This window comes from Empidonax traillii, unplaced genomic scaffold (genome assembly GCF_003031625.1).
Source record: "Empidonax traillii isolate 1590-97213 ecotype Southwest subspecies unplaced genomic scaffold, ASM303162v1 scaffold623:size392626, whole genome shotgun sequence".
NCBI classification, from domain to species: Eukaryota; Metazoa; Chordata; class Aves; order Passeriformes; family Tyrannidae; genus Empidonax; species Empidonax traillii.
In genome coordinates, this window is record NW_020955816.1 from 321563 (window position 1) to 344695 (window position 23133).

Below are 23133 nucleotides of genomic sequence, written 5' to 3' on the forward strand. Positions count from 1 at the left end.
ATGCAGCTCTGTGGTGGATCTTGCAGACAAGTTGCCAAACAGCTCTGGGAGGATTTCCTGGGACGTGGTGAGAGAGAAAAACAGGCAAAGACTTGGGAAGGAAGAAAACAGCCAGGGAATGAATATCTGAACGTTGAAGACATGTGGACCAAATGGCCCAATTTTTGCTTTCCTCCACATGAAGGACCAGAAGGTCAAGTTGAATCTGTGTGTTCTTGTGAGGACAGGAATTTTTCCGTGTGTCTTTAGCAAAATAAACCTGCAAAGTAGTCTCTGGGTTGTTTGTTTGGACTCTGCCATAGCTAATCTGAGCCTAAAACCATTTAAATCATAGAACAGTTTGGGTTAGAAGGGACTTTCAAAGGGCATCGAGTCCAACCCCCTGCCACGAGCAGGGACATCTTCAACTCGATTAGATCGCTCAGAGCCCTGTCCAGCCTGACCTTGGATGTTTACAGGGATGGAGCAGCCACAGCTTCTCTGGGCAACTGCGCCAGAGCCTCTCCACCCTCCTTGTAAAACAGCCCTTCCTTAAATTGTGTAACACCTGAGAAGAGAGACAAAACGCGACCAAGCGGGGATTTTTCTGGGCAGCGCCGGCTCTCAGTGCAGCGATCCAGCCCCGGGAGCTGCGCTGCGGCACAGACCAGGAGACGTGACTCCAGTTCTCGCTGCTCAGAATTCTCCAGGTGTCCCCGGGCAGTGAATCAGCCTCTCTCTGCCTCCTTTGGCTGCAGGGGGGAGGGGGGGGGGGGCTGAGATCACCGCTCTGCCTCCCCCGGGACTGGGGGTACCCGCGGGTGCCTCTCATTGTCTGCCCCGGCCTTCCTGCTGCTGTAATCTGACCGTCCCTAATCTCCACCTGGGGCACGGTGCCTTGTCCTGGCCGTGAGGTAACAACCTTCCTTCCCGGCAGACTTCCCCAAAGAAAGCTCCGATGACTCACGGAGGACAAATTTACGCGGAGCTCCCGGAGCGAGCATCCTTTGCATTGGCAGGGGGAGTTTTTAAAGTGAGGATGAATCAGCGGTGTCAGACTTCGCTGGGAGTTAACTCTTGGTCCCTCTTCCCTGCAGAGAACCCTGGGATTATTTTTTTTCCACTGAAGGAATTCCAGCCAGGCATCCCCGCGGGATGCAGAGCCGTGTGCTCTGCGGGCAGGTTTGGGTACCAGCCCTGGCGTCGTTCCCCGTTTCCCTTGAGCATCCCGGCGGGCAGGTGGGCGGGAGAGGGTTAAGGCAGGCGGAGAGGGTTAAGGCAGGCGGTTCGCTGTTCCCTGCCTGAGTTAGCACTTCCAAGCGCCTCCAGGAGCGCTCCGGGAGCAGCCGCTGCATCCGGGCAGAGGGAGGAGGGACGGGCGGCCACTGCAGCAGGGCAGAGGATGTTACTTAACGTGGCTCCAGTCTCCTCCCCCTCGCCGGTTCGGCTGGGGGAAGGGGGGAGCGGGCTGTAGGGAAGGGATAAGCGGCGGGGTGGGGGGGGTTTGGTGATGCCGGGAGCTGCCGGAGCCCCCCGAGCGCAGCCCGCCCGCCGCAGCCCCGGGGCCGCCGGTCCCGCAGGGGGCTGCGTCCCCTGGAAGCCTCCCGTCACCTCCTGAGGCGAAGCTCGGGCTCGAAGCCCCCGAGAGAGGCAGAGAAGGAGCTCTGCGGTGCTCCAGCATCCCCGGGGCCCTCTCGCAGCGGGAGGGCTGGAAGAACGGAGGCTCCCGGCTCCGGCATCCCGGCGTGGGAAAACTCCCGTGATCCCGACAGGGGATGTGCCCAGGCTCACCGACAAGGTGCTGCTGGGTTTAGACACCTCGGCAGGAGAAGAGCCTCAGGACTTTGCTGTAAATCATGGCAGATACCCCCGAAGGGGCCAGTCCTCCGTGCCTGGTGCTAATTTGTGCCTGAAGCCTCCAGACCTGCCCAGGACAAATAAGAACCTCCTGGGAGACGCACAGGCACTTAATTTTCCTCAATGAAAATATTGATGACACTCAACTGAAAACATGTGTGTTGATCCTGCCCCTTGAAAAGAGGGAAAGGAGCATCCTGGGAGTCTCCTTCTGCCTGCTGAGGATCTGTGGGGCACAGGAGTTTCTCAGAGCTGCTGGGCTCTGCTCCATGACTAACACAAAGGACTCTGAGAGAACTATGGACTCCCCTCCGGTGACCTCCAGCCCTGCACCAGGGCCTGTTACCTTCTCACAAGTTTTTGGGCAGCAGTGCCAGCTCATGGAAGCAGGTAAGAGAGGAATTTGTACGTGTACCACCTTATATCACATCCCACCTCCTGGTTTACAATGTCCTTAGTGTCCTTTCCCTGGCCTGTCTCCCAAGTTCTTCCCTAAAACCTGGTGTTTTCCAAAGGCGAAAACTGGACCCCTGTTGCATTTGCACACCTGCCTCAACTTCCCCTGAGATCCCCCCCAAAGCTTTGTGCCCAAACAATTGCAAATATGAGCAAGGGTTGGGGGTGACTGTGTGATTTTTGGTTAATGGGAACTGGAACAAGCTGCTCTTTTTTGGATAGTGGAAGTTACTGTTGGGTTTTGGGGTGAACACAACATGTGTGGTGATTTTTTTTTTTTTCCCCATTTCAAAATCATGGCACTCAAAGTGGAGGTTGATTTGCTGTTTTGGAGGGTGATTGCTGCAGTACAGAGCGTCTCCAGGTGTGTGGATCTCTGCTTTGGTAGTCAGGGCTGTGAAGGACAAAGTGTTTGTTGTTTTTTGTTGTTTCCCCTGGTTGTCTGTGTTACTGGAGCACCTGGAAGCTCTGATCCTTTTCCCAGTTGTTTTCATACATTTACAAGCCTCTACAGATGGGCCTGGTTATCTCTTGTCTGTGCCTTTTGGCTGTTAAGTAGGTGGTGTGTAACATGAGTAATCCCGATTCTTCCATGTTTGCCTCTTGTTTTCCTTAATTGTTCCTCACAGCAGCTGTTCCTGGTGCTCTGAAGTACCAGTCCATGAAATGCCCCAGAGCTTTGCACTTTCACCCTGCTGCACACCCGAGTTCTCAAGTCCAATCCACTGGATAAGGGATTTTACAAGACTTGTTCTCTTTCTCCCATCCCTGCTGACAGGTAGCTCTGAGGATGGATGTGTTTGTTTACTTGCTGTGGAGAAAGCCTGGCTTTCTGCAGTGATGCCATAACAACACTTGCTCTGAATTTTTAGATCTTAGGGATTGTATTTTTAGGCTTGTTTTACGCAGACCTACGGGGTACTTTAGTACTGTTTGTGCTGGTGCAGATATCTTAGCAAAAATATCCTCCAAAATGTCCCATCCTCTTTTTCTCTCTTCTCTCTCTCTCCTCTCCAACCAATCCTGCAACTAGTGATGTTTGGGTTGTATGTTTCTATTTCTCTGGTGAAATTCCAAATATCATGTTATTAGGGTTTCCTGCAGATCTCTGTGCAACTTGTGCCGTGCCTCTTGTAGCACTTTCCCAGGCTGAGCTGGATGGTTCCTTAGCTGACAGCTAAGCAGTTAATCAAGCCTGAGTTCATGCAGCTGCCTCCAGGGTAATGCCAGGCAGATCTTCAAGAAGGTTTGGTATTAAACTTTCCTATTCCCTGTCCTGGGATCAGTCCTGAGGCCGTGGATCCTTTGAGTTGGATGTCACCCGAAGAAGAGATGTTTGACAAAGCCCCGGTCCTGGGTGAGCAATTTGTTTCCCAAATTAGTGAGACCAACCAGGTGGAAAAAAACACAGGTGGTAATTTTAATTTGGTTTGCTTTTGCATGTCCTTTCTTAGAGGAAAGTGCCAGAGAGGAAACCTGTGACCCCAGGGCTTTGGAATCCCACTGCAGTAACTCAACCAGAAGATTTTCTTCCTTCTGGTGGATCATATTAGCAGGGGTTTCTGGGTGTTTTTTCAGGTACAAGGTGTGATGCAATGTAAAGATGCCTGCCATGGAGGCCCCTGACATCCAAAGTGATTTGAGCAGATTATATGTGTTTTCCATCCTTATAGCAATGATAATTTATACTCAGCACACCTGACAGCAGAACTTCAGCTGATATATTTGTGGTTGTGCCTGTGGTCACAGGCCCTTGAGGTGTGGGCAGGAAGGAAACAGGAGTGGATTCAGGTTTGGGACATCAAACTCTGGTTACTTAGTTGTGTCCTGTGTCACTGGACAAATGACATTTGGGGTGGAGCCATAAAAGGGCTCCATGTTGTGTAGGGCTGTGCAAATGCCTTTACAAACCATAAAACCAGATCTTTTCCCCGTGATTCCCTCCAGCAACAATCCCTGAGAGCTGTGAGGAGTCAGCTCTGACCCAAACAGCCCAAATCTCACAGGAAAAACTTGCAGACACCCAGTGCCACATCACTGTCACTGTTGATATTTGGGCTTCTTAATAACCCTGTGATGTGCTTGAATGATAAAGGTCTTGGCCTTAATTAAATGTCAGATTACCTGCCTGGAGAATTGCTGAGCTCCAGGCAGATCAGAGGCTCGACAGCACCCTTTGATGCACCACCTGGAACGAGCTCATGTGTTTTGTAGCTTCTGCCTTTGGTACAAGGACTCTTCTCCTCCAAATAACCCGTGAGAAGAGCTGGGCTCTGCTGGCAAAATGTGCCTCGGGGGGGTGTGGAGCATGATCTGCTCTCCATGGAGAAGAGCAGAGTGTCTGTGACACCCCCCTGCAAACGTGTCCCTGTCTGCCAGTGTTGCTCTTCAGGAACTTGCTCTGCACACCAAGTGCTGAATGTTGGAAAATTACCCTTCCTCCTCCCAACTGCACCTCGTGGAAACTTGAGGAGTTCTTTTGTGAGGCTGATTCTGCATAACTGGGTGATCGTTCAAGCACAGCTTGTGGAGATTTGCATAATCACAGTGTTAGTCTGATGAGTGTGTTCTCATGTGGGAGCCCTGGCCCAGAGCTGGTGTGCCCCTTGCACAAGTGCCTGCTCTTTATTTACCCTCTGGAGCACCCTTTGCTGGCACAACACGTGGGATGCTCCTTGGAAAAGTTTATTTTCTGTCTCCCCATCCTATTCTACTGCCCCTTATCTCACCCATTTACTGCACCTCAGGAACTTTGTGTGCTGGGATGTGTTCCTTGTGGTTACCTGGGTGTTTACTTGCCCTGAGCACAGGGAACAGCATTCCCTGCTTTGGGAATTCAGGGACAAAACTCCAGTTTCCCAAGGCATTAAATATGGCTGATGCCTGCAAGATCTCTCATTGTCACGTGGGGGCACGGTCACCTTTAGAGGGAGTTTAATTTCCAAAGAGGGGCTGTGATTCCTGCCAGGGATGGCTCAGGGAACAAGGTTTCTGTTTCGATAGTTGGGGTTTTGCCTCGTCCAGCCTGACTACAAAGCTGGTGATTTCCAAAAGCAGGAATTGGGAACTAGGCTGGGTTTGTAGCTTAGGTGCATGCTGCATCTTTTTTAATTTTAGGAGGAGAAAAAGAAAAAGGTCTGGAAGATTTATGACCAAACCAAACTTTAAAATGAGGGTGACTGGGGATTTGAAGGGTATTTCCCCTCTGCTCTCCCCTAAAATATTGAATATGTGAAATGAGACCTGATCCTGAGGAGAGCTGAGGGCTCTCTGGAAGAATTAGGCTTAGCAGAGAAACCATTTGTTTTATGCATGGGCACATTCCAAGCAATTTGTTTGCTATAATGCAGTTTTCTGGATTTACCATCGTGCATTATTCTCTGACTCACTGCTCCATTAGATTAATTGTCATTTTCCATCAATTCCTTGGCTCACAGATGCTGCTGACTTTTTTTTAGGCTCCCAATATTTTTTCTTTATATCTTGCCAGTTAATTTTCCATTGGTTATGAAATAAGGAACCAGAATGAACAGGAAAGTCATTTGAAAATCATCCAGACTCTGGGATTTTTGCAGTGAATCTTTTCCATATTATCTTTCCATTACATATCCATCATCCAGCACTTGCAGTCTGTATCCCACTCTGATGGCTGATCCCCAAGTGGATGTGAGATTGGTTTGACTCCCAAGCTGAGTTGAGGAGCTGGGGTAGATGTCCCAGACTGGTTTGGGTTGGAAGAGACCTTAAATCTCATCCAGTCCCACCCCCTGCAGTGGGCAGGGACACCTTTCACTAGCCCAGGTTGCTCCAAGCCCCGTCCAACCTGGCCTTGGACACTTCCAGGGATGGTTCACATCAGATCCCTGCTGCTCCTGGGTTTCCTGAAGTACAGACATCAGTGAGCTCAGGCTCCAGCTCTGAGAGCATCTGATTAAACCTTCAGTGACAGCTTTCCTTTCCTCCCGAGGACAACAAGAAGAAAAACAGCCAGCAGAAAAATCTGCTTGGATCTGTAGGTCTGAGACCACACAGAATCAGGGTTGGGAATGTGTTCCCTGGTACTTAGTGCATCAGGTTTCCTGTGTGCATTAGTCAGTAATAAATCTTTCATGGTAACAAGCTGTTTCATTTGCTCTCCCAGGAGAAGAGGTGGTGGTGGGGGGGGTGTGGATAGCGAAGATGTTTTCAAATATGATTCAACAGTCTGGGTTAATTACTGTGCCTGGGGTTAGGTTTCCTAGTTTGGGAAAGCAAGGGGCAGGAGTGGGTATCAGGTGGGTGAAGTGAGGTGGATTTGGTGATCCCCCAAGGTCTTCCTGGGTGGGGGGACCACTGACATCCTGGGTGAGACATCAGTGAGTTGGGATGCTCAGGCATGGAATGGTTTGGGTCAGGTGAGACCTTAAAAAGCCCATCTAATTCCCACCCCCTGCCATGGGCAGGGACACCCTCCACTAGCCCAGGTTGCTCCAAGCCCCTTCCACCTGGTGTGTGTTGGTGTAGAAAGAAGCATCACTTTTGTCAAAACCAAATCCCTGTTTCTCTGAGATGACAAGGAATGTATCAGAACCCAACTGCTCCAGGAGCCCCTGCAGTTTTGTGTTTTAGGTGAGAACTGGATAATCTGATACTCTCCAGCACTTGGATTAATGTCATTTAGCTCTTCCCAGAAAAGCATAGAGTAAAAATGCTCCTTGACAGGTGATGTGCTCCTGCCTGAGCTGAATAGATTCAGGGGCCACAGAAATGAGATGGGAAGATCACTAATATTTTCCTCTTCCACCCAGTGGAACGAGCTGTTATTAGGGATTAAAAGAAGTGACATTTATCTCCCTCTCTTCACTTCATTAGGTAGCCCTGTGCTCCCAGGAGGACAACAGTGTCCTTGCTGTCTATACCTTTAATTCCTTTACAGTATCATCCTTTGAATCCCACAAATATTGTGCCACTGCTGTTTGCTCAGGAAGCTGCAGGTGACCCCAGGGCTCTGAAGGGCAGAGGCACCACAGACGAGGACTTGTTAATACTCAGGAATATAAATGAGAAGCGCAGGAGAGAGCAATGAAGACACAATTTCAGTGGGCAAAGTGGGGTTTGAGAGACTGAAGGGTTCATTATCTGTGAGGGGATTTCCTGCTGTGCTTCATTTCAGACTGGAAAAGCCCCTGGGAATTGGAATTGCAGTGCCTGGCTGAGACAGGGGGTCAGGGGTCTCTTGCAGCAGAAATTAGATGGTTCTGATGGCCAGATAGCAGCTGGTGTCCTGAGGATGATGGGTTGTACTTGCTTGGAAGAGGGGAGAAAAACAGTATTTTCCAAAAATGGGGGTGTAGGGAGTGTGGGTATTAAAGAGATGGTGAAAGCTGGACTTGGACTGGAGCTGAATCCACATTTCCTTGGATGCTTTCCTCCTGGAGTAGAACCCTGGACCTCTGGGATCTGCTTGAACAGGTGGCACATTTGGGAGCTGAGGTGCCCAGAGCTGTGGGGCTGTAATTCCTCTGTCCCTTGTCCCCTGTAGATGTGATTAATCTGCTTAAAACCAGCCCAAGCCCCTGAGGGGGGAGCAGCAGTGACCATGGGTGTACCATCAACTGTGAAATTATGTACTTGTACCTACATCTATTTATATAAATGCACAGCAGGAGGGGTTCATCCTTCAGACAACAAGGAGAAGCTTCTCCCAAATGTTCTGTCATAAACCATCGAGTCTCTGACAAAAAACAACAACCCCAAACCAACAACAGAAAACAGAAAGAAAATATTGAACATATTTTTCATGCATAAATTGAATATAAATCGTTCCCTGTCATCTCAACAGACTCGATTATTACACCATCTGTATATGAACCACTTGTGAGCTGATTCACTCCTGATTCAATTATGGGCAGTCTGCCCTTCTGATGGACAAATTTGGTTTTGTCAATTAATGCTCCTGAAGAGCAAAGTATATGGATGTAATAATTCCCTGCAATTGCAACCCTCATGTTTTTATGACAGCAGAATAATGAACTGAAAAACGTGCGTGCGATTGGATTTGCAGCTACAAACGGGAATTAGTTATTATTCTTTCTGTGGAGGCCTTGGAGGTAATTTTTAATGGCCATGCATTAATGGGAAGGAAAAGGGGATGAAAGATATGAAGCAAAGTGTTTGCCTTTGCTCTGCCTTTATCCTGTGTTCTGGTAGGTGGGGATTTTTGAGAGTCGTGTAAATGGATATTTTTCCTAAGTTCTGATGTGAAATAATGAAAGTGTTTTACAAGAACACATCCAGGCCATCAGCATTTTTATTTGGAGATCAGCTGGATGAGGCTGAGGTGTTATTGCCTTTGTGCTTTATTGTCCTGGTTAATGCAATGATGTGAACCCTCCCAAAGCTAAACATTCCCACAGAGCCAGAATACAATCTCAGAATACCCATATGCTGTCTTGGCTGGGAATGAAAATGTTAATGTATGAAATTTAAACATGGGAAACCTGTGTTTGAAGAGGGAAAACGTGTTTGATCCCATTAGTTTTGGGAATGAAAATGTAGCATCACCAAACCTCTGTGTGAAGAGAAAACAGGTTCCCTGCAGAAGAGAAAGATGATGCTGCAGTGTCCCCAGGGTTGTGGCAGATGGGTTGCAAATGAGGAATATTGCATTTTTGCAGTATTATCCTGTAAGGCTTGATCCAAAAAGCCCCTTTTGAAGGGCTCCCAGCACAGCAGCCAGAGCTGGTGACCCTGGAGCAAACTGCATGTTTATGGTTAATGGCATGACCCAGTCAGCTGGGCTGTGCTGCCTCTGGTGTGCAGAGCAAGTTCTAGGTAATTAAATTTATTTGTGTTTCCACCATTCCTTTTTTTTTTTTTCCCCCCCCTGCTCACCAGTTCCTTGGGCAAGGCAGTTCTGGGGTGTTCTATTCCGTGTGTCTCTTGTGAGGAGGCTGGAGGAGCTGCCCCTCAGCCCCAACGCTTAAAAAAGTAAATAAGTTGAACTCCAGGGAATTCAGAGTGTGCCTGTCAAGACTCAGCAAAACAAAAGGCATCTGATGCTGTGAGTTGCAGCAAAAAGAAGTTTGATTCTCCCTGCAGCATCTTCCTGCCCGGATAAAAATAGTCTGTCCCTGGTTTGAGCTGCTCAGCTTCCCTTACAGAGGAGCCTGTGACGAGCTGGATTTTGCAGACACCAGAACAAGGCTCCAATCTGCCTCAGTGGCTGCAGAACTCACCAGCTCAGCCTGGGGGTTGGCAGGAATATCCCTGAGGAACGGTGACTGATGGTGCTGGGACTGCTGCAGGAAGGCTGGAAAGGGGCTTTTTGGCAAAGACATGGAGTGACAGGACAAGGGGAATGGATTCACATGGACAGAGGGGATATTAAGAATAAATCCTTCCCTGGGGGGGTGGGCAGGCCCTGGCACAGGTTGCCCAGAGAAGCTGTGGCTGCCCTTGGGTCCCTGGAAGTGTCCAAGGCCAGGTTGGACCCACGACCTGAATAATTCTGTTTTCCTAGAAAAGCTGGTGTTTTTAACATCAGTGTCCTTGGTGCTGTGGTGCTGACCCCCGGTGGTTGGTTGCTGGCTGGTGTCACCTGCAGTGCTCCTGCCTGGATCCTGATTCCCTGTCAGGCACCTGCTTTAAAGTAAAAGAAGCTTTGGCCACAAAAAATTTAAATCTGTTTCTTGACAGGTATTCTGAGATAGAGCACAAAAAATTCTCCAAGAAGCATAAACCCTCTTTTTCCTTTCCTCCCTTTTTTTCCCCTGCTTTTTCATGTATATATTCAGCTTGGGGAATACATTTCCAGTGGCCCATTGCAGACCTGAGAGCAGTTTGTTCTTCCCCAGCTTATTGATCAATTTTCTGTGTATTTAAGATGCTGATAACACACTGACTTGAAAAACAGTTGACCCATCATCCCAAATTCCTATGGATTCGAGTCAGGCTACTGGGATGGGCAGCCCCAGCTTGAGTAGGTTGCTTTAAAAAAAGAAATAAGTAGGGACAAGACTTTTTTGACTTGGATTTCTGAATGTCCTCTACAAATAGATGTGATTTCTTAGTTGGAAGTTGAGATTTTCTTGTTCCCCCCTCTTCAAGAATTAAGGGTATAGTAAATAATGTGGAAAGTACAGCAGACACATCAAGTTACAAATGCCAGCTACCCAGATTTATAAGGTGGGATTTGTTTCCTGCAAATTGCAAAATGCTGCTTTTGCAGATTAAAGAAAAAAAAAAAAAAGGCAGCTTTTATCTTTAAGGCAAACTGTAAATGAACTAGAAGGGTAATTTAACATTAACAGCTGGTTAAATGGGATTAACTTCTGTGAAGATTTATTATACATGTTTAGGAACCCCAGAGAAGGCATTTCAGTTGTGAGTTTTTATTTTTTTTTTCCTATGGAGTTCTGCTTTTTATTTAAAATTTAATATTCCTGAGAATCAGAGCTGGATGGAATTAGTGCCAGCATTTCCATGGGGTGTCTTGCTGCCATTTAACACCTTAATGTTCACCACGTGGGAAAAAAACCCAAGTCAACATAATCCCCAGCCTGGAGGGTAAAAGACACACAAGAAAGTTTAAAATACAAATGAGCCTCTCAAGGATCTAACTAATTGCATCTAATGGTAATTATGCTATTGATCTTGAGCATTTCACTGCATTCCAGCTATGGCCAGCCATTAATCACATATTTAGGTTTATCCAAATCAAACCCCAAACTTGGGCTGCAGCTGCTGCTTTTCCTGTGAGTAGAACAGGGGTTTAGTTGTCTTTTTTTTCTCTCTCTTTTTTTCCTCCCTTCTCTTCCAGCTTTTCTAACCCAGCTGGTCCCAGTTACCTGGGAATGCCCAGTGCTGTTTGAGTGCACTCCAGGAATGTTCTGTTTTCCCTGAGGAGAGAGGGATTTTGTTAGGATTTTTGATGATTAACTCTCCCTGAGCTGGGGAATGTTTCATTCCAGGTTTGCTGCCTTCATTCCTCTTGATTGAATTAGACAATCATGGCTCAGATTGATGCTTTTTCCCCCTCCTTCTCCTTCCCTTAGGGAGGGCATTTAGTAATAAATTTAAAATGATTATCTAGGGAATGGGGCTGTGATGGTTTCTTTTAAGAAAGAACGAGTAGGAATTGTTGGGCTTTGATCCCCCTGTGGTCTGCAAGGGGGATTGTTGGTGTTTTAGCTGGGCTGGTTCTCTTTCTTTTTGCTGGGTCATGGCAAGTGTGGGTTTGGCAATCTCAGCACAGGATTGGGGAGGATTTCCAGGGCTCCAGCCTTTCCATCTGTAGGTTTTTCACATCTTCATAGACCAATATCCCAATGTGGCTCGTGCTGCTCTCTGTTCACTTTGCACCAAAAGCAGCTGATTTGTAGGATTCCTGGGAACAGGCCAGGAGAGGGAGGCAGAGTACACTGCAAAGCTGAGCTCCCTTCCAGCCTGACTCGAATTTGTCTGAGTTTATGGGTGTAAAACTGTTGATGGATCCACTGATCCTCCATCCATCCCTCCACACCAACCATGGAGCTCTCAGCCCTTTGCTGGTAGCTCATGACATCCCAAAGCTGGATGGGGCCTGTCTGGCTGCAATCTGATTTCATGAGATGGTAACTCTATCAGATTAGCTAATCTGTACAGATTCAGGCTCATTTCAGGGTAATTGGGCTGATTTAATGTAATTTGATGATTACAAGCAGCAGCATTTGGTTTATCAAATAGGTCACGTTTGATATAAATCAAATTTGTCCTGAGAATCTGAGCCCAGAAAATGTTCAGTGGTAAGGATGATGTGCTGGTGATCTCACCTGCAGGGGGGGGGGGAAATGAAAATAAAAGTTTTAAAATCAGAGCTTTTGCATCGGTGGCTTTTTCTATTGTGAGAATTTCCTTAGTTCTGTGAGTTGAAGTCTCTCAAAGTGAACATTTAAAATCCAAAAAGAAAAATGAGTATTGTCTTAGCAATAGCTGTTACCTGCCATTTTCTTGTAAAAAAGGCATTTCATGGAAATAAAAAGTATTTTGGGAAACTGTAACTCTTACAAGAGTCACATCAAGGGCCTTTCATGTTTCTGGGGATCAGTCCAAATTCGTCTGAGTTTTTCTGTCATTGTGCCCTGAGTAAAAGTTCTATTTGATGTCGCAGACAACCTTGAAAATTCTTCTGGGCTGCATCAATTTGATTTAATTCAGCTTCATATTAGAGGAGATGATCTCAAATCAGCCTGGAGCACCCACACTGTGCTTATTGCAGGATTTAGGATGGATGCCAGGACAGTGTGACCAAAAGCCTTTGTGTCATGAGTAAATGCAAGGAAAATGAAATTCCTGCTTGGTGTTCCTTGCAGCTCCACAAGGGAAGACAGAGCCACCCAGGTCAGAACAACTCACCCCAAAACATAATCCTGTGAGTGAAGCTTAGGCCAAGCTGCACACAGAATTTCTTGCCAGAGAAGAGGTTTGAGCTAAATAAAGTTCCAGTGAGCAATTACTCTCATAATTCAGTGGTAAATCCTGTTGGGGAATTGCTTTTGGTGACTCTTACATAATTAATTAGCTCAACTAGCATGAGGGATTAATAAATAAAGCAATGCTCTTGATGAACAGTTATTTGTTTCTTCCCATTTTAAAGCAGAATACCTGAGGAAAGAAGGGTTTTTTCGTCATTTTGGGTAGGTACAGAGACACTGTTTCACTTTGCAGGCACAGGGAAAATGTGCCTTGTGTGTGTGAGAGGAGCCCTTGGTATCTGCAGGGTCTGGGCCAGGGGGGAGCTGCACTGGACACCTAAAAAACAGGACTTGTGGTGTTCCACCCCCTGCCACAGGCAGGGACACCTTCCACCAGCCCAGGTTGCTCCAAGCCCCGTCCAGCCTGGCCTTGGACGCTCCCAGGGATGGGGCATCCACAGCTTTTCCAGGCAACCTGTGCCAGGGCCTGCTCACCCTCCCAGGGGAGAATCTCTTGACAATAACCATCCAACCCTGCCCTCTGTCAGTGTGAATCCATCCCCCTTGTCCTGTCACTCCATGCCCCTGTCAAACATCCCTCTCCAGCCATCAGTGGTGGGATCAGGGTGGGATCAGCCCTGAGAGCAAAGCAGAGCTGAGATCAGTCGGTGCTGCCTTGACCTGCTGAGTTTTTCTGTTGCACTTGAGGCCAGGGCTCACCCTCCTCCGCTGGCAGCCCGAGAATCAGCCACGACCTTTCTTGTTAGGAAATAAACTCCATGTGCCATTTTCTGAGCCATTAACTGTCTAACGCATCACCTGGATGGTGATTTTTCGTGGCCTGATGGTGTTCTGTGAGCTCTGCAGTGCCATCACCCAGATGTCAGGGCTCTCCTGCTCAGAACAGCCGAGCAGGGTCCAGGCAACTCAAAGGTCAGAGTGATAAAGCACCACCTTCTCCTATCAAAGCTGGCAGTGGGGAGGGACCACGACACCCAGGAACCTGCCCTGGTGCCCAGACCGCAGCAGAAACGAGGAAGGATTGGTGTTTTATTGAAAATGCCTCTTGTAACGGAGGTTTGTTGCTTCAAACCCCTGATCTCCTGGAGTTCTTGGGTGCTGAGGGGGTTGTTGGGCTGGGGAATGGCTCCCTGCGTTTGCACGTGGAAAGAATGGTGTCCACTGTGAGATTCCTGCCCTTCAGGGTCTGTTTTCACGTGTGTAGCAAAATATTTCTCAAGGATCACTTGTGGTGACCCTTTAATAACCAGGAATAAGCCCGTGACGAGGAAGGAGGTGCGAGGGTTGTTGTGTTTTGGTGGAGAGTAATGTGTTTGGAGAAGAGTGTTTGTCTTATTTTCCGGGGCTGGTGTGGTTAATAAATGGATGAATAATTAAGTAAACTTATCCATAATTAACTCCACAGCCTGTGGGCATATGACCAAATCGGTCAGACCTTTTGTCAAGGTATATACATATATCAGCCCTTGGAATAAATCTCAAATCTTTATGGAAGAGCAAGTTTATTTGAGCAAATATTAGCTGTTTCCGTGCTGAATTTCCAATTAATTTAATAAATAGATTTTCTTTTGTTTGTATTTATTTTGCAAATATCCTTTATTGTTTTACTGCTGATGTCTCACCCTGCATGGCATGATTTATGTCTTTCTATCCAATTGCTTGAAGCTTCACTGTTTTACTTTATTATTCCGTATAGAAAATTATGCAAAGAGTTGTAAAACTTTTTGATGGAGCTGAAGATGTAAGTTCACTGTGATTCAGGGAAAATGAAGGGCTACAGAAAATTCTCTTAGGTGTATTTTCTTTTTTTCAGCCTGGATGTTTTATCTCTTCAGCTTTGCACCCAAATGTTTTGTTTAGCTTCCAGCAGCTTATGTTATCATTCACGTAAGACCCCCTTAAATGGCTGTTGGATGAACACTATTGCAGGTGTTTTTTGAGGTATTGGGTAAGGATGCTGGTCCTTGAAGGTCCTGGAAGTGTTCCAGCAGCTCTGGTTCCCCTTTGCTGCTCAGGCTGTACAGGAGCACTGAGCAGCAGGGTCGGTGGAGCATCTCCTCTGTTGTTCTGGGAACACCAGCAGTGGGGTGCCAGCAGAGATGGTGTGTTTGTTGAATGACATGGAAAATCAGGTGGTTTTGCTCTTCTCCTCAGAGAAATTTCCCCTCCTGCCTTTGCTGCGACGCTCTGAATGCGAGATGCTTGGAAACAGAGCAGGGTTTGGAGATGTAACCTGTGCTGGTAACAAATGCACATCATTTCCACGTGCTATCACCATGCAACCATCTGAGTGTTGTTATTTGGGATGTGCAGCTCCATCCTTTCCTGCACCATTACAATAACCCAGTCACAGCTGCTCAAGACATGGGAAATTCACGTTTAAAGCTCCCCCCCAAAAATTCTGCAGTTCAGTGACTTCAGGTCCTGAGGTTCAATACAGGGCCAGTGCTACACCACCCCTACTTCACCCTGTACAGGCTGTTCAACACAAACCAACTTGCATTTGGGGTGGCTCCTCCTCTTTGAAGAAGGAATAAAAAGCACGAGGTGAAATCTGGAGGGATTTGGGGGTGAGAACGTGCAGACAGGGCGGCTCCAGCACAGCTGGGCTTTGAGCCATAAATATTCAGAGAGCAGGGGGGAAAATCTCCTCACCCACGGGTGGAGAGACTCCAGCACGGCACATCCTGCTTCACCCAGCTCATCCAGCCCAGCAGATGCTGCCCATCCTCGTTCCATGGTGGTGTATCCCAGCCTGGCACTGGAATAAATGTGGTCAGAAAACTTCCCGACAAGTCTGAGTCTTGTAACTTTTGGAGGCTGTTTCGCTATAAACTCATTTCCCTCTGTTTTGGGTGGAGGATATACAAGCCGTGTCGTTTAAAAGTTTATTTAAGAGGCTTTTTTGCTGCTTGAAGGCAAGGCATTTTGGAGCCCGTTCAAGCATCGAGCTCTGAGCAGCAGCGAAGTATTTCACTTCGTTACTTTTCCCTCCTAAAAACCTCTCAGGCACACACACACCACCAGTAAAACTGCGGGAACTTCGGCTCTGCATCCCATTGGAAATTCAAATTGGCTTTCTTGGGGTGTGTGTGAATCTAAATCTGTCTGTCAGCCACCGGGTGATGGGAGGAGGGAGGCAGGGAGGGAGGGGCTGATGTTCTGCGAGTCAGCGTTTGTGTAATCGTTCGGGTACATGATGTGCGGCACGGAGGGATCTGAACGCTGCAAAACCTCATGTTTTAAAGAACAGAGCGGGGAGAACCGAAGGTGACGTTTTTCTTTCCTGAAAAAGGGGAGTTGTATCCGGTTCCCGTGTAATTCTCTGAAGGATTCTGCTGAGAATTCTGATCTCTCCCTGGTGCTTCTGGAGATGCCTCGCTGTGCCAAAGGGCACTCCAGGGGTAGCACCTGCATCTCCCCAGGTGAGAGAGAGGTGATGCTGAACTAGGGGAGTTTATGCTGTTGTGTCCCCCCAAGACACACATTTTGCCTTCCAGATTTTTTTTGGGTTTTAATTCACTAGATTATTTCACATAACTGTAAGAAAAATTACTAAATCACCAGCCCTTCCATTTTTTTTTCCTTTAAATATTATTATTTCATGGTTGTTATTACTCAGTTTCTCACTCTCTTCTTTCCTCCTTTTACCTACAATACCAAATTAAAGTCTGGTAACACCACAGGGTCTTGTTGAATGTAAGAGAGAATCCAACCCCATATTTTCATCATTTTTAAGTTACAGAAGGAAAAAGAAAGGGAAATGTTGCAAGCGAGCAAGAAATGCAAATGTGTATTTTGCCAGCTGATGAGCTACAGAGAATTTTCTTATTTTGGATTTTTTTTTTTTATCTTATCCAAATGTTGATTTTTCATTAAGGTTTTTTTTTGCTAATTCTGTGTATCATCAATAGAAACACATTGGGCTTGATGACAGTCCTAACCTTGTAACAGTCACTGTTTTTAAATGGAGTGAGAATGGTCTGGAGCAAAGCTGTGCTTTATTTTCCAATCAAAAATAAACACTCCTCAATCCAAGCTTCTCATCCTTCTCGAGAGACTTTACAAATGTCCTCCTGCCTTGGATTTGGAAGGGATCAAATGAGACACCAGGTAATAAAACTCAGCCATGCAGTGGTTTAGATAACTGGGTTTGTCCTTTCTCTTGTCAAGGACACAAATGCCCGTTACTCTGCTCCAAACTCACCAGAAGAAATCCTCTTTATGCTACTCCATATGGTGATGTCATCACAAAAGAGCAACTGTCTTCTATTGATTATCCCCTCCAGATACCCCAGTAACAGAATCATTATATAAAAAAAGAAATCCTACTGTTACGATTCCTTGTTGCAAGTCTGATTGACTTTTGTTTCTCTGGGAAGGTAGAACATTCTCTTTGGTTTGTTTTTTTTTTTGGGGTTTTTTTTTTTAGTTCCCTTCTCTAAGAGCCCTTCATTCCAGGGACTGTTTAGCCACTGAACTGCAGAGGAGCAGGTGTGTGAAGTCTGAGTAACATCTGCGTGGCTGAGGCTGAAAACATTACAGCCATTATGGGTGTAAGAGGCAACAACAGCTCTGGGCTGATGTGCTCAAATGTGGGGCACAGATCTGTGTGTGGGTGTGTTCGTGGCTGGGAATTTATCCCCCTCCCTCGTTCTGACAGCTGGCCTGGGAATTGCAGCCTTGTGTGTTGGCCTCTTGGAGGGTAAATCCCAAACCAACCTGGGCAAAAAGGCACCTCCTTATTCCAGAGTGGGAAAAGCTCTGATCTGATGAATTTGTCAGCAAAAGATGCTATTTATTTTTTTTTTACTTTTGGCACGACCCTGGCTGTGCAGCAAGTTTGGACTCTCTTTAACTGGTGTAAGGGATAAAACAGGGGTAAAAAAAAAATCCAACCCCTGTCCTTGTCTGAGGAGCTTTGAGTGTTCAGGCCTTTCTTTGTGATTTTAAAGTCAGAACAAAGTATTCCTGGGGTTTTAGCTCAGGAACTCAAGTTTGTCTGAAGGCTGGGGAGAATATTCTGGAGAAAAGAAAACTCAGGGAGGACCTTCTTGCTCTCTCCAACTCCCTGAAAGGAGGTTGCAGCCAGGTGGGATTTGGACTCTTCTCCCAGGTGATGGCTGACAAAACAAGAGGAAATGGCCTCAAATTGTGCCAGGGGAGGTTTAGGTTGGATCTTGGGGACCATTTCCTCACTGAAAGGGTGATCAGGCACTACAATGGGCTGCCCAGGGAGGTGATGGACTCTCCATGCCTGGAAGTGTTCAAAGAACACGTAGATGGGGTGCTCAGGGACATGGCTTAGGGGTGGACCTGCCAGTGCTGGGTTAATGGTTGGACTGGATGAGCCTGGAGGTCTTTTCCATCCTAAATGATTCTGTGTGCAAAAGTGGCCATCCCAGTTGTGGTTCTATTCCCAAAATTTGTCTGTACTACTTCTGCTGGAACAGGAGCACGCTCCTAGAGGGACTTCTTTCGTTTGTCAGATCCTTCTCCAGCCAAGCTAACAGGTTAGCTGCAAAAATCAAAGTATTCCAGGAGATAAAAGAAAGTTTTCTAATACTAATCCTTGAAAGAAAACCCAGCATTTTCCTTTCTCTCTTTACCAGGTGAATCTTCAGAGCTGTCTCGTGTGTGTGTGTAGGAGGCACTGATGTGTTTTACCCAATGCTTTGAGATCAGTGGAAATGAAAAGCTGTATAATTACCCTCTGGCCTTTTATCTTTCTGTGGTATCATCTCTAGAGAAGCCAAGGATGGCGTAGAGGAGCCTCTGCACAGCAGATAATCACAGCCATTAGGGGAAACAACTGAAAATCAACTGTGCTTTGCTCAGTAAAACATTGATATTGGAGTCTGTGTTGATCCATTCCTGAAATCAGGCAGAGGAGAAGCAGCTGAGCTCGTGGTAGCACCCACACATCAAAGTGATTGTTGAATACTCTGGTCAGATCTTAAACGATTCAAAGGAAGGTTCAGTGTGTTATGAAGGGAAGGGACACAAAGGATACAAACATCTGCTTTAAGTGCAAAATACAAGTCAGCCTCAATTACAAATTTGCAATCGATGCTGCTGTGCCTGGAACGTGCTGGTAAATAATTAATGAGCCAGAACAGCACAAGGATGAGCATTTCCTTTCAAACCTGATTTTAGGGGAGTGCTCGTGCTTTTTAAAGGAGGAGGGAAGGAAAGGGCCAGATTTTACGATGCAGCTGGAACTTAAAAAGTTAAGCAGTGGTTTTATCCAGTAGTTAAATGCACGTGAAGTGTTGCAGCAGCTCCCTTTGCCGTTATCCCCCATCCAGCAGCTGAGCGGGCGTGGGGAATATTCACTTGTCAATAAGATCTTGACTGAATGTCACATCCACTTAATGGCATTTAAAGGGGAAGGAAATCACTGTCTCACGCCCCTGAGGAAGGTCAGAGCATCAATTTATCTCTCTTTGTTCTGAAAGCAGTTGAGAGGACAACACAAGTTGGCCACTTAAAGGATTTTTTTTTTGTTCCGGTTCTGACTCGAACCGTTTTTAAAGCTCGTGTCAGGATGAAGAACGAGCTGCAGTGGCTCAGGTGTGTCCATGGAACTCTGTGAACCTCCTGCTCAACTTGGGCAAACTGCTTAAGCCTCCTGAGGTTCAGTGCCCAACACACACGGTGACACACAGACACCACGGTGTCTGCTGAAGGCTTTAGGGAACTAAATCTCCAGGCAGCCTTCTTTGAAAAATTATAATAATAATAATAATATGTGAGCTCAGGTGTGCCAGGATTCCTCATGTTTTTTGGAACAGCACTGGATGTGACTCACTGATTAAAAACCCCCCAATTTTAACAGTGTCTGATAGGTTTTCGGGTTTTGGTGCCTTTTTGGCTCTTCCTAACTAATGAAGTCATTTTAAAGGCCTTTGAACCTCAACACAAGGTTGCCTTGAGGCAGCTATGAATGCAGTGACCTCTGTCCACAGCAGGGGGATGCCAAAATTTGCTGTGGCTGAGCTGTGCAGGACCCACAACAGAGACACCAGCACTGATGCAATGCAGTGCTGAGCTGGTTTTGCAGTTCCCCACATCAGCACCTGCATTTCCAACACTTAGTTCAGCTCTCACTGCAATGCCCTCTCAGCTTCAACGAAGAAAATGAGTCTTTCATAGCTCTTCTTAAGTCTGCCAATTCTATCTCAATATTTTGAGTCCTGTTGGTGCAGTTGTCACTCGGGTGTTTAAAACCAAACCCACACCATCCTAAGCATGTTTGCCTTGTTTCTAACAAATATGTTGCTATGGGAACTTGATGTTGCTCTGGTTGTTGCACCAGATGCATCAGCTATCTGTCTCTAGGCTGGCTTTTTTTTTTTTTTTCCCCCTAATAAATTAATTGCATTTAAATTAAACATACTAAGTTACTTCATGTCAATTAACTGGAATGTTAAGCTGGGTGTTTGCAGAGTTTCTCTCTTCCTACTCGCCCCCCAACATTAATTAACTCCTGCAGACACTGAAGTCCATCTCACAGAGCTGTGGTCTTTCCCAGCTCTCTGCAGTTACAACACTCTCTGCCTGCATGGGAAGTAATCAGTGTCCAAAATAATTGCTTTTCACAAGCCTGCAGTCAGCTTCCTTGTCAGATGTTTAAGCTGTAATGAAACTGCTTCAGTTGCCAGGAAAAAATATTCAGCTGGAATGTGCTGTAATTGCAGGTGGAAAGCAGAGCTGATAATGGCACTGGTTTTATTTAGCACATCATGTTTTCGTTTGTTGGAGGCATTTCCTCCAGCGCTGGCACTGCCCTGCTCTCCCCTCCTCATTCCTGCTGAGGGAGGAGGTGGTTTGGGGTTCTCCCAGTGCCTCTGCTTTGCATTAAGGCAGGAGAAGGTGGGGAAGAACCCGGGGGGGGTGAAAAGCATCCTTGCACAAGTGATGCAAGACTGCTCCGTGCTTTTCTTGCACATTCCCCCAGCAGTGGGCACTTGGGAGAACACAGAAATTCAAACAGGTTATCCAAACTGGTTTCTAAATCTAAACTTTCCGAGACCTCAGCAGCAAATAAGCCCCCTGCTTAGGTTTGCACCAGAGAGCAGTGAGACTTTCTCCTAAAATTTGGGATTCCTGGAGCAGAATCCTCGCTGTGGGCAACACTCCCCCAAAGGCAGACAAGGAAGCCAAGGTGGTGGATGTGTGCAGCAGACCTCAACATTTCACACCCAGCTCTGGGATCTGTGGCCATCAGCTGCAGAGAAACCGGCTGATAAATTAGGAGCCCACGGGGAAATCTTATTTACAAGGAAGGCAACAGAAACATTAATGTATCTTTATTAGCCTTATTTAGACCATCTGCTGTCTACATGGTGGGAAGCTGCACAGTCCCTGCAGTCAAACAGCAACAGGAACATGCTGAGTTCCCAACCCTCCTCATTTAAATGCTTTCTTAGACCTCCTCAGCTCCTGGAACTTCTGGCTGCGGTGAGAAGTCGGCTGATAATCAACGAGCGAGGGAGCGTGGAATCCTCTGTGTCTCCATTCAGATGCGTTTTCTTTCTTATTGCTTATCTTTGATTTGGGTTTTGATAGGTTTTTGGGGTTGAGTTGCCATTGGAATCACTATAGCCCAAAATTTAATAGTGAATTTTGTGCTTTTCAAGCCATTCATTAGGAAGATGACTCACGTTTTTGGATCGGCTAATAGTCACTTGTTTTTTAATGCATGAGCACATTTCCCTGCATATGTTTAGATAATTCAAGTGTAGCCCAAGGAAAAGGAATTAAAAAGTTGATTACCATAATTTTGAATTTTATTTCCTATCTGCCTTTTCCTATTCCAGAGTGCGTTTCGCTTTGCAAATTGTTTTGCTTGGATCAGCCCAGCTCAATCCTTTGCAATTTTTCACTGAGTGCAGTGAACCCAAAATACCTGCTGCTCTGAGTGGCCACAGTTTCGTTGCCAAACTTCTCTTCACGCCTTTGAAGCACTATTTACTCACTTTTTTAAAGGAATGGAAGTGCCTGCACCAGGGCAATTCCTTGCTCTCCTGTTGAGGCTGGATTTTTAACTGCAACAGAAGCCTAAGCAAGCAGCCTGTTTGATTCCCAACTAACCTTCTTGCTGGCTGATTGCAGCTGGGGAACGACAGCTTTCCCATTCTCTTGAAAGGAACAAATGAGGAACGTGTGGAGGAATGTTGGGGGCTTTATTAATGCCAAACACAGAGAAGCTCCTGCTTAGATTGTACTTCTTTGATTACTCAACTGAGTTATTAGATACATGAAGAACACCCATTTAAATGTAAATCCATTCTCCTTTCTGTAATAGATAAATGGGCTTTGCCTTGAATTTGTAAGCAGAATATATCACTTTGATATAGTAACTGGAGCTGAATAAAGCTAGTCAGTAGACCAAGGGAAGGATGTGGATGGCTTTAAAGCAAATGGAACAGAGGAGACCATCAGTTAGTTAATTAACTTCAATTTCTATATTAATGAACTTCCTCTGGTGCTTGTTTAAGCATCCAGATGCTTGCAAATGTTTTTTTCCCCAACAACGGGCTTTTGTTGGCGTGTCATTAATTATAAATGGGGGGAACCTGTCTTTTATATCCCAGATATAATTTTTGTGTGTGCTCTGTGGCAGCATCGATGTGCAGGTGGTCCAGAACTGCAGGGCAGGATGCAGGTGTGCTGTCAGCCTCGGGACAGCATGAGTTCAAAATCTGAAAAAAAAGAGGAAAAAAAAAAAATCTGATTCAGTGTCTTGCATGTTCCTCACAAGGCTTGCAGAAGGCAGGTGGTCAGAGCTGGATGTTCAGGCTGCTCTGGTGGAGCTCCTCTCCCCAGGCTCCTCCTGAACAAAGGGCTAAATCAGATTTCTGCTCCAAATTCTCTCTGGGTGACTCTGTTGGTTGTTATCGAGAATAATCTCTCACATCCAGATTCCATTTGGCAGCTCCTGCATCCTTGGCTTTTCCTTGGAATAGAAATACTCTGAAAGGGGAAACATCTTCTCTATTTTACACAGCAAAAGAGGGCCAGGTTCTCAAAAACAACTACAAAACTACGGTCAGGGACCAGGGAAACAGATGGCAGAGTTTCACCTTAGTCATCTGTAAGTTTTCTATGTTCTTTATCCTGTTTTTGTAGTTGGAGCCACCCTTGTTATCCACCTATTAATGGGTGCTATTAATTGGATACTTAATTCTTTCTAACATCACAGCAATCTGTGCAATGAAACAGATTTAAATTCTAATAGTAATAGCTGAACAAACACATCTGCCAGCCACAGAGCATCTCAACTATTGCTCACTGTAACTGTAATTAAAGTGTAATTAAGGCCAGTTAAAGCCATCAGACATCTGGGTGGTAAGAGATTAAGTCCATCCTGCTGCTTTCATTA

At 46.3% G+C, this 23133-nt stretch overlaps 1 protein-coding gene across 1 annotated transcript in view; it reads left to right on the forward strand.

Moving 5' to 3' along the window:
- Positions 1-1301: 1301 nt before the first annotated feature.
- The window catches only part of LOC114065120 (putative uncharacterized protein C1orf196), a gene marked incomplete at its 3' end in the record, with an annotated part of 45397 nt that continues 23565 nt past the window's right edge, over positions 1302-23133 (forward strand). Inside the window, exon 1 of the mRNA XM_027898769.1 lies at positions 1302-2226. Coding sequence (XP_027754570.1) covers positions 2106-2226 — 121 coding nt within the window. The remainder of the gene's footprint in view (positions 2227-23133) is intronic.